Source organism: Triticum aestivum, chromosome 6B (genome assembly GCF_018294505.1).
Source record: "Triticum aestivum cultivar Chinese Spring chromosome 6B, IWGSC CS RefSeq v2.1, whole genome shotgun sequence".
NCBI lineage: Eukaryota > Viridiplantae > Streptophyta > Magnoliopsida > Poales > Poaceae > Triticum > Triticum aestivum.
In genome coordinates, this window is record NC_057810.1 from 532,047,840 (window position 1) to 532,059,349 (window position 11,510).

At 51.3% G+C, this 11,510-nt stretch overlaps 1 protein-coding gene across 2 annotated transcripts; it reads right to left on the reverse strand.

Annotated features, from left to right (window-relative positions):
• Positions 1 to 1,738: 1,738 nt before the first annotated feature.
• Positions 1,739 to 4,700, reverse strand: LOC123137832 (E3 ubiquitin-protein ligase Os04g0590900). 2 transcript variants are annotated; one of them, XM_044557678.1, is made up of 2 exons: positions 3,853 to 4,700; positions 1,739 to 3,681 (listed from the first exon to the last, which is right to left on the reverse strand). In XM_044557678.1, exon 2 carries the CDS (start codon positions 2,965 to 2,967, stop codon positions 1,795 to 1,797), a length of 1,173 nt encoding a protein of 390 aa, XP_044413613.1. In that variant the 5' UTR covers positions 2,968 to 3,681; positions 3,853 to 4,700; the 3' UTR covers positions 1,739 to 1,794. The 2 variants fall into 2 exon arrangements, with proteins under 2 accessions (XP_044413613.1, XP_044413611.1); XM_044557676.1 differs by having other exon boundaries at positions 1,739 to 3,721.
• Positions 4,701 to 11,510: the final 6,810 nt, after the last annotated feature.

The window sequence follows — 11,510 nt, forward strand, 5'->3', positions numbered from 1 at the left end:
TCTGCCATCGAAGATTTAAGTCATTGTCGCCGCCTAAGTCGTCGCAGCTATCGTAGATCTGAGAAGCAGCCGCCGTCAGTGCCAAGAACTAACGTCGGATTTGTCCTATCGCTAGGGTGAGCTAGTAAAAGGGGTGAGACTAGATTTCGCGTCATCCCGTGCCGGCAGAATTCGGTATCCCGACATCTCCCTGATGAATCCACCATGTTTTTTTATCTAGCGGGTCGTCTCATTGAATGCACATAGCCAAAAATCTTAAATTAAATTCAGGAATAAATGCAAGCACCCAGACTTGAACCTTGGCGGGCTGGGGATAACACAGTTTCTCTAACCATCCAACCACAGGTTTGGATTGGATGCATGCAACCAAACATGTCCTTCGAAGCTATTGTTTCGTGCCTTCGTGCCATGCATCGTTTGTAGCCTCTGAGTTGCGTAAAAATAGTGCACTTCCGGGCTTCCCCATATGCGAAATTCAGTGTTCATATAGATTGCTTAAACAATTTCTACAGTGCTGAGTTGGCGACTAGCCCGTATCATCGTATCTACAGGTTGAATCATAAAACCTTGGCAAAAAGACCTGCATTTGCGAAAAGGAAAAAAAGAAATTGCAGACGGGACAGATCAAATGCAGCAAAAGTCGCATTAAGTAGCTTATGGTTACATTCAGAAGAAGCTGCAAGCACCAAACCCCCTCGGCAACAAAGCATTCGCCACCGGCCCTCTTGAAAAGTCAGTACAGCCGTATAGTCCAAAACATGATTTGCACTCAAAACGAACGAAAAATCTACCCAGATGCAGGGATGACAAAACACCTGATCTAACCCGATTTTGTTTCTCCTAATATGCAAGCACGAATACACTATTACTCCCACCGTAAAGAAATATAAGAGCGTTTAGACCACTACTTTAGTAATCCAAACGTCCTTACATTTCTTTATAGAGGGAGTTCAAAGTTTGATCCAAATACATTACAAAAGGAATATCTTCAAAATAATAAAAAACTGTTCTCCCTCAGAAATAATAACCGTTGATCTAGCTACACCGTCGACCTAACACCCAACTGCAATTTGACATATGAGACGCACATGTTATTCGCAGGCCGACACTCAACAGCAGGACGCCCAGCTGCCCACCCACATTGTCCTATGCAACAGATCAAACATCAAAGCCTTTCGAATGGCAAACGTTATAAGCAAGAAGGCACCGGCCACCTAACTCTTCCAAACAAGTTTCGAGCTCAGCTTGATTGGCGACGATCAGTTTCCATCTCCACGCACATCCCCAAATGATCAGCTCTACTTTGACAGCTTGAAATGTAGTAATTCCAAAGGCACACACGTGAGTATGCGACAAAAGGTGAAACGGCCACACTCCCCATTGCAAACAAAGTACTTTGCCTAATGAGATATAGTTAACTCACTAATCCAGAGAGAATGCCCTGGAGCAGAATCCAATCGTGTAGAGAAGAGAGGAGAGGCAACATGGAAGAATAAGAGAAAGAAATCATTTCCTATACAATTTATCTAACAGAGTTGCACAATCACCAACCAGGTGCAGGATCTCTCACCAGTCAGCAGGTGCAGCCATTGCAGTTGCACAGAGAGGATTTGTGCAGCGTGCTGGCGATTCGTAAGTAGAGATCATAACGACGAAGAAGAAATCTCCAGATTTTCATTCGGCTGGCGACGTGATCTCCACCGGAAGCACACGACGGAAAAGTATCATCACGGTCAAGTGTTCTAATGGTTAATGCAAGAAGAAGAAGAATGTCTGAAACATCATCGCCTCAAATTACACTGGAGGGCCTGAATCCTTCCCTCTGCCGCCACCCTTGCCGCTGAAGCACGACCTGCCAGCCGGCGGCAGCTTCTTCGTCGGTGCATCCGGCGGTGCTCGGCCGCCGCCATCCTTGCTGTGCTCCCCGTGGCACCGCCTCGAGGAGCCTGCCTGCAGGAGGCCGCCCTCCCTGCCCACCGTACGCTCGTCTTCTGGGCTGGCCTGCAACACGTCGGCAATGGACATGCGGGCTTCACACTGCGTGTCCGGCATCGGAGGCGGCGCACTGGCCGGGACCGGCGGGACGGCGCCGTCCTCTCTGATCTCGACCACTGCGCCATTGGCTGCCTCGGATCTCCCCGGACGATCCTTCGCCTCCTGATTGCCGCCGCCGTTGCTGCTCGGCACGGTCTGTGGCTCTTCGCGCACTTGCCCGGAGGAGTAGTCGTCGATCGTCAGAGCGAATTCGTGGCTGCCCCTCCGGTCCTCCAGTGGCGCAGCACGGCCCTCCGGCTCCGGCGAAACCATGCCGACGGCGACGAATGCGATGTTGCAGCGGCAGAGCGGGCAATTGGAGTGCGACTTGAGCCAGGTGTCGATGCATGGCAAGTGGAAGGCGTGGCTGCACTTGGGCAGCAGCCGCAGGCTCTCGCCGTCCTGGAACTCGCCCAGGCAGACGGAGCAGTCGGTGGAGTCGACGAACCCGTCGCCGCGCTTGTACTTGCACACGGTGATCTTGCTGATCAGCGTCTCGTCCATCCCGTCCGAGGGCGAGACCTCCCACTCCTCCTGGCTCCTGGAATCGCCCCGGCCGTCCCCACCGCCCCCGCCGCCGCCGCGGCCGGCGCCGGAGCCAAAGAGCCTGTTCCGCAGGGAACTGAAGGTGCCGCAGTACTTGGAGATGATGGTGTAGTAACTGACGAGGAGGAAGGCGCTGGCGAGCACCCCGATGATGGCGATGACGAGGGGCGAGAAGGCGGGGCCGGAGGAGTCGTCGCCGTCGCCGTCGCCGCTGGGCCCGGCGATATCGAAAACCGGCGGCGGGGGCGGGAAGATGAAGTAGCACCACTGCGGGCAGTACATGCTGCACAGGCCCTGGGAGCAATCCCTCGTCGGCTCGTAGGGCATCCACGTCGGCTGCGGCCCAAGAGCCATTGGAGCCGGAGGAGGATTGAACATTGCGGCCATGGAAGACAGAAGCTCAGTAGATGACCGGACGACCAAGAAGACGGAGAAGAATCGCAGGGAACAGAGATGAGATGAGACGAGCAAATCTCTGTCCCGTCAGAGCATCGTGAGCCTGCCAAGTTCTAGAACCGGCAGAGCAGGGAGAGGATCTGCATGAGTTTCTGGTCCGACGAATTGTGGCGAGGGAGATGAGAGAAGCGAAGGCAGGAGATGAGTGGCTATCCTGTCTGTGACAGTCTCTGCTTGCAGCTTGGTGCTCTGCTGCTTTACAGGTGTTGGGGAATGTGAAAGTGGGGGAGGGAGGGTGGAGAAGGGGATCGATCATGAGATGAGATGAGATGCTTCCACCAGCTGTTATGCTACCTTGCCCGCTGCTGAGAGTGAGAGGGGGTACTCGATCTGATGCTGCTGAAAGTCTGAAATTCTCGAAGAAATTGACCTGTGCGTGCTTGTCTGGAAAGCAACGAATTTTTGGGATTGAGGAAGGTGGCGGTGGTTGGGACTGAGGCCTTCGGTGCCGTCCTACAGGTCACATAGGCTGCTCTTATTTCGTTTTCCTTTTTTCCTTTTCATCGGCTGGTTGATGCTGCTCCTCTCATCTTTCCTTCGTTTTGTCTCCTTTGGAATACAAGGGAAATGAGGTGTTTGGGTCATCAGATGATAAAGTAGGAATAACCCGGAGTCCGGAATAACCACTTCAGTAGTTAAATGAAGCTGTGAACGGCAGAACGGAGAAAGTGAACGAGTGATATTCCTTTAAAAAGAGAAGAAAAACGAGTGATACACTTGCACCAACGCACGGCAAAAAAAAAAAACCCATCAAAAATGTGACTAATGTGTAACGTGGAGCACTGATTGTAGGATAACCTCGCGAAAACAACGAACCTGATCAGTTGGGCCCATCTGTAAGGCTGATGAGGCGAAGACCAAAAACTTTGACTGACCGATGTGGCAAATGAGACGCGGGCCTCACCTGTCAATGACTAGACGGTCATCTTCTTCGCAACATTTCTTCTATGGGGTATTCCATCCAGCACCGTCAGTGCGTTCTTCCTCTGGTCGCTTCAGAAGGTGAATCACGCCATGGGCAAGCCGGAGCAGTGACCAGAGGAACGGCGGGCCAGACGCCTCCATCCCGGCTGCGAGCTCGCACAGCTCTTCCTGTCCTCAATCCAAGACGGTGACCGCCTTTCCTGAGCTAGCATACGCAACGACGCAGACAAGGTGCTGGTCGAGCCAAGCTTTGGCCGCGTGAGGAAGGGGCGAGGGCCTCACCTTGAGCACGTAAGCGTGCTAGGATGCGATGAGGTGGACTGTAGCGGCGTCTCGGCAGCGGCGGCAGAGGACAGAGCATGCCGTGGCGGGGAAGAGGGCTCGGGGCTCCGCTGCTTGTCGACGTTGGGGGCGGAGGCATCAGGAGGACATGTTGAAGCCCAGGGACAAGATGCGAGGTGCAGAGGTTCGCCGGAGCAGGAGATCGAGGCGCGGAGGTGTGTGGTCGGAGGTGGAGAAGATGACCATGGTGCGGCTGATTCTGGACGTGCTGGTCCAATTACTCCGGTAGGATTGCTCAGAGAGGCATTCCGGAGCTCCCAGACAAGGTAGGGGGCTCAGGATGGTCTCTGGGCACACGAATGATGTTCGACAATGACCGTGGATGGGGAAGGAGCTGCTCCTGGTAGACGCGACGGAGCTGGGTGGCTGCTATGTTGTATGGGACCCCTCCACGACCAGCGTTTAAGGAGGAGGGCTTCCCTGACGTGCGGCTCCTGCCGTTGTGGCGCTGCCATGTGGGCCTGTTCCCCGATGGGTCCATCAGTCAGTGGTCGAACGGCACCCTGCCGAACGGCAGAGGATCCTCGTCCAGCAGGGAAGGGAGAGAGGCGAGTAGGAAAAGGGAGCGTACATGGCCAGCGGTAGCAAGCTGCGCACAAGCCCATGTGCGGGTACAAGAAAACGCCGACGGGGAAAGATAAAAACTGGCTCATTGACATGGGGGACCCACGCTTCCTCTGCCACCTCATTTGCCACATCAGCCGGTCAAAGTCTTCGGTTTTCGCCATGTCAGACCAACATGTGGGGCCTGCCTGTCAGGTTCGTTGTTTTCTCGAGCGAACTCGATGATCAGTGCTCCACGTTACATATTAGGCGCAAATTTGGTGGTTTTTTGTGGCCTGCCTTCAATGTGGTACCAGGTTGTTACCCTAGCCCCAATTATAGTTGCTTTGGGTAAATAAGTCTTCCTACAATGGTGTCCCCTATTTCCCTCTTTCTAAGCCCATGAAACCTCATGAGCATAGGTAGCTCATTTGATAAAAATATAGCACACATCAATTCAACAATTCAAACAAGCACACATAATCCATGACTAAAAATTCAATAATTTATACATCGATGATATCAAATGAATCAAGTTTCTTTCGTGCGCGCGCATTGATGTCTTTGCACATGGTGGTGGTACACTCCTTGGCATCGTCAACCATTAGGCTTGTGTCGACCAACATGATTCTTGACTCCTTGGTGAATCTCATGAGCCGCACCTTCTCTCTCTCAATCTCAATGTTTTCCATCACATTCGTCTTCTCAAGCTCCATATGATCCATGTCTTCATCTTCCCCGTTTTCATCCCCTCCCCCTCAATTACCAACCTCCCTCTCGCATTCTCTTTGTCGGACTTCATCATATCCCTTTGCACATCCAAGTAGAGTTTGTATCTCTCATGCTTCTCCTCGATGTCGTTTTCCCCTTCAAATTCATGTCTTTGTTGGAAAGGAGCTTCACTGCGGAGGAAGAAATTGAGTTACTCACATGTCAGGATGCTATGATTTAACTCGTGATAGGGGCTCGGAGAGGGTGCAACTTGAGATTGATTGTCAAGAGGTTCAACGACTTTGGGAATTGAGGTGAAACAATTCGTGGCATACCATATCCTTTGTGAAATGGGAGAGATGGTGAGTTCTTTCCAGGGATTTAAGCTTCAACATGTTTGTATGCAAGTGAATGAGGTAGCTCATCAAATTGTGAAGGAAGCATTAAACACTAAGAACCTTGTAATAAATTATGATGTAATCACTGACTTGCTATTTTGCACTTTGCAAACAGATATGTCTTTGCCAGTTGAATAAGAGCCTTCAACAGAGAGTGTTAAAAAATATGAGTATTAACTTTAGTTTTGTGACATAAGACTAAAGATACAATTCGGTAATATATCAGACCCATTGTATTTTTTCCTTAAAGGGGGTAGCCTTGGCCTCTACATAATCATGATGCACACAACCATAATTTACTAAAGTGTAAAAGTTTTACTAAGAAGTCTCAATAGCAATAAAAAAAGATAGGACCACAATCACATAATCTATTAATTAGATGCCATCCAAATTGAGTGTCTTACTAAATTAATCGCACAATCTTCTCTCATTCTTGTTTAAAAACATTTATGTTCTATGAGTCAACTTTGCAAGAAAACATTATTGATTTAAGATAGCATATAAGATATAATCATTACAAAGTGTCGTACGAAATAAGACAACTAATAATTCACATGATTTTTTTACTAATGGGTCACTATATTATTTTAAATTACATTGAAGCAACGGTTTCAAAGCCGATGGTGTGTCTAGTCTTTTATACGAAAAGGACTAAAATCTATTATAAAAGTTCAACCTGAGTACAAAGTATACCAAAAATAATAAAAATTACATTGAGGTTTCCTGGATCACCGAACGATCACTACCACTACTAGACAAGATGTCGATACATCGTTGTTGCTGATCCCATATGAGAGCTGACCTGACCCATCATATACAACCAGGAAGTCTTTGTGCGCGCGCCCCTAAGGATTAATGCTCAGAGCCACGGTCGTCATCATTAGACCCTTAAATCGATTTGAAGAACCTGATACCAAATCCCATCATCACGTACGCATAATGAGAAACCTTAACCTTGTTGCTCTAAAAAAGTGACATGAATCTACATCAGATTTTCATATAATCCGTCCCAAGGGATGAACTTGAGGAGGATTGGAACCCGGGTAAGAAATCCTAACCTAACTACAAACCGAAGTAGAGGCACCAGTGTTCCCGTCAGACAGAAGGGAGGCGAATCAACAGACTTACTGACGGAGATTAAAGGAATGAAGGTTTTACCCTACTCACCTTGTGAGAGGAGAAAGAAAGATGTGTCGACTATCTATTGAACGCCGAGTACAGAAAGTGGTGTGTCTAAGTCCTCGTCCGGAAGTACTGACTGAAGTTAGTCTCCTGTCGCCATTATCAAGGATGTTAAGACGAAGGGCATTTTTAAGATGGACCTGCAAATTGCCCGCATCTGTCTGGACCGCGCTGTCCGGACCACATAAGTCATTCAACGCGGCTCTGTATCGGGCGGTTTGGATTTTCCCGCACGGAGACAAAGGTAGGGGGCTTTGCGGGAGTCCACACCGATCCCAAGCCCACTTCTGACCGTCCTAGCCCACCAAAACCCTTCCCCCGTCGCCCGTGCGCGTTCCTGACAGGCGCTAGCTGCCCACATTTCATGCGGCTGTAGAGCGTGCCGCTCAACATTGAAGACGGCTCAAGGCGGACGCGACATCTCACAGCCTCCACCATTGAAGCGGTGCGACGACCAACGGCGCCGCCCGCGACGTGTCTCCGATGCCCGCTCCTGTTCAATGTCGGAGACGCGTGACTGGACGGGACATGACATATATCTACCATGCCCGTTCAATGCCGATGTTCGTCCGCGTGTCAGCATTAACCAGGATCGCTGGCCGAGAAACCCACTCCGGCACCGCGCATTGGCGCACCCGGACGCCTCGTCTCATCGGAATCAACTATATAAAGGCGGCCACACCCGGCTAACTCCGCACCACAACACAAGCCCCCCCATCCTCCTCCATTGCACTGCATTCGCCATGACTGCAGGCGGCGAAGCTCTGTGGTAAAGCCTTTCCACGGAGATGAAGCACGCCGTGGCCGCCCTTGCCGCTGCCTGGCAGAGCCACCGTGCCAGGTTGATCGAGGTCGGCTTGCCAGCCAGCTCGCCTGAGGTTTTCGACGACGAGGACGAGACCACGATGGAGATGGGCTCCGACGACACCGCCCCACCTCCTCGCGCCTCTGTGCACACTGGCTTCACCATGGAGCAGGTGCGGATGCACTACAACACCGCCATAGCGGAGGTGCAACCTGTGCCGGCGCCTTTGTCGGTGTTCTGGTAGGCGCATGAGGAACATCAACAACTTGTTCCTCCTGTAGCAACACCGGCTGGTGGATGGCCAGGTCTATGACGAGCGGGCGAGTGAGGAGGCCATGGCGGCCATGGCTGCGGCGAACCCCAACTTCGTCATGTAGCAGCATGCCATATACGATGCTATCCGCACTTAAGCTGTCGCTCGCCAGGAAGCGGTAGATGCAGAGTCAAGCTGCAGGAGATCGAGGAGGAGAACAACTCCAGCTGCCCCTCCTACGCGCTGTCGATGAACCATCAGGCGGCCCAGTGGGACGACGACAGCGCCCGTGCCACCATTTTCATCATGGACCTCACGTCCACCGGTGACGGACAGGTCGCGGACTCCTCTGGGATGAGTAGGCCACGGGAGGAGATGGTGCCTTATGTGCCATGTGGGCCGGTCCATCTCTTGTGTTTTACTCTTACTTGCCGGAGATCGCACCTTCACTTCATCGATCTTATCGCCGGTGGTCATGAAGATGGCTGATGGAGGACGACACGGGTTTGGATGTCGGGCACCGCCGCTGTAGGATAGTTTTAGTGTCAGATCTTCTTCTTTTTTGTTCTAGATGTCAAAATGTAATGAAAATTCGTTGTGTTTGTATGGAATTCGTCATGTTTGCATGAAATCCGCCCATGTTTGCATGACTTCCATCCGGTTTGTTGAAAAACAGTTTGAAATGTATGCAGCTAGTGTTGGATGACGTCCTCTCACATCCATGTTCGCGTACTGGTCCCCCTGTCCAGGGACAGATGCGAAAGAAAGTTTGTGGGTTGCCGTTGGAGATGCCATAACTGCGTGCACTCTACATGGCCTCTTTCTTCATGCTTAATTCTCCTTCCTGCGACACTTACCCCTCCTTCCGTCAAAGCAAGTCATCAATCAGTTTGCGTTGGTACAACCACACGAGACCGGGGCCACCTAACCCCTACTTCTTCTCAGGACTCACGGTCATATTGACCTACCAACCTTCTCCAATGCAGACAGAGACTCTGACTCTCTGAGTCGTTTCCTTTCAGACTGTGGTGTGTAGTTAACACTGTATAACGGTACGTTGCTTCGTATAGCTCTGAAAGGCACGTCAAAATGAAGTACTAACCACAGCCGCAAAAGAAAAAAAGAAGTACTAACCAAATCGTGTAATCTGCACAGGAAAAGGAGCTTTTTGTACTGTGGATTTTACACATGAAGACATGGCAAGGATTGACGAGTGTATCAGGTTGGCTGGCTGGTGACGAAAATATCATTTGATCCGATGGACAAGATAGCGAAGGCCGATCTGATTCAATGGGTACGCTTGCTCCTTTTCATATTTTTTTTTTGAGCCTCACCGTGTCGTTGTCAGTCGACATTTCAGCGTCGGCAACGTGCGGCAGCAACTCTATTTCAAAAAACGTGTGGCAGCAACGAAGTTGATGACGAAAATAATTTGGGGGACATGAGGACCATGGGAACTGGGCGGTTTCATTAGTTTGAAAAGAGGAAGGCCACCTGACTGAGTCTATGCTGGTAAACAACACAGAAGACCATCGAATGACGCTCGAGAGTTTCACATACTGAATGACTTGTGCAAGGCAACAAAGTATCACAACGATAGGGCAGTGTTACAAAACCACGATGAATATGAACGGGATCTCATGACGAGCAGTTCCCAGAGGAAATGAGCTGAGAACATTGCAGATGCACCGCACGAAAGGCAAGCATATGTGTGAAAAGGCTGCATGCCAAATTCCAGAGTTAGCTCGTCCGTTAATCTCTGTAAACAAATTGCCTCATCCGCATGCCAAATTCACCATCATCTTGTAGTATATTATTTTTCCATATCTTTTGATGTGGACACGTGGAAGGAAAGGAGTTAATGGAGGATTTGTTGGGGAAGGAAAGGTGTGAGATTGAGCCGGGGGACAACAAGAAGATGAGTCACAACTCACAAGATCATCTTGTCTTCTTTTTCCTACAACATTAGTGCCACAAACATCGAGTACTTTACCATTTTGATGCTAACGTATGATCATATCTGCAGTTACTCAGGAAAAAACAGCAACAGCAGCAAAATAAAATGACCTCATGGGCACAGATTGCATATTTGCAACAGCCACATCCACGGAGGAGACGCCCTCTTTACGCTCTGTACAAGCTACAAATGGTCCTGTTTTTGCTAATGGCCCGCACTACAAAACAACATGGCGGCTACAGTGAGCTTGTATACATGCATGCGCAAATGATCTTATCCACCTACACTTTCTGAAAACGTTTACACAGCACTGCAGGAGTAGGAGCATCCCCGGCCGTTCGCCCCCAGAGGCTAGAAAAAAGCGCCGTTTGAGGACGAACCGGTGATATTTTCGGCATGGGGGCGATCGGCTTCCCAGCCGCCGCCCCAGATAGGCTCCAGACGGTCTTTTTAAGTTTTTTTAGAAACATAATTGAGCAAATTTCGGCAAACACGACATACATTCGGCGATATTTAGGCGGTTCACAGTCTTTTATACATATAGAAACATAATAATAAGTCTATTAAAATGAAGAAGAAAAACGACCACGCCTACAGGCCGAAGAACACGCTGAACACGCCGAAGTCACCGCCGCCGACGTCCTTCTTCTCCTCCTTCACGCGGTCATCCCTGGTCGACCCCTGCCCAGGGTCCCCCTGGCGGATTGGTTTGGCCGGCGGCGGCACCTCGTCGTCGTTGTCGTCGAGAACGACGACGCCTTCCTCGTCGCGGCCCCGGCGCCGAGCGGCGATCTCCTCCAGGGCGCGGCGCTGGCGCTCCATCTCCATCCGCGCCCAGTCCTCCCGCGCCTAATTCATGGTGGCCTCGTCGTTGTGCTCACGCTTCATGGGGCCGAGCCCCGGCTCCGTCTTCGGCCTGACAAGGCAGGAGGAACCGCCGCCGCCGCCCGAGGAACCGCCGCCACCCTCGTTGATGACGACGACGCGGTTGCGCCGGCCTAGCGGTGTTTCCACGGCCTTGACGCTTAACAACACCGGCGACCTAGAGGAGTGGGAGGAGGAGGAGGAGGAGGAGGAGGACCCGCCCAGCATCCTCCTTGGAATCCATGGACCGCAACTCTGGTGAGGGACCAAGGCGGCCGGGTACGTCAGCGGCAGATCATTGCCGCCCTCGAGGTACTCAAGGACGGCGTGTAGCGTGCGGCCGGGGGCGCCCCACCACAGGCGGCGACAGTTGCTGTTGTTGCGCCCCCTCACTAGTGGCACGTTGTTGGTGAAGGCCAGCCGCTCCGCCTGCCGGCGCTCGAAGTACGCCGCCCAATCCTCATGGTTGCCGGTGTCGTACTCCGGGAGGGCTCG

What these genes read in the sequence shown, in the direction of transcription:
- LOC123137832 (XM_044557678.1), bottom strand. Translation starts at nt 2,967, where the DNA reads ATGGCCGCAATGTTCAATCCTCCTCCGGCTCCAATGGCTCTTGGGCCG.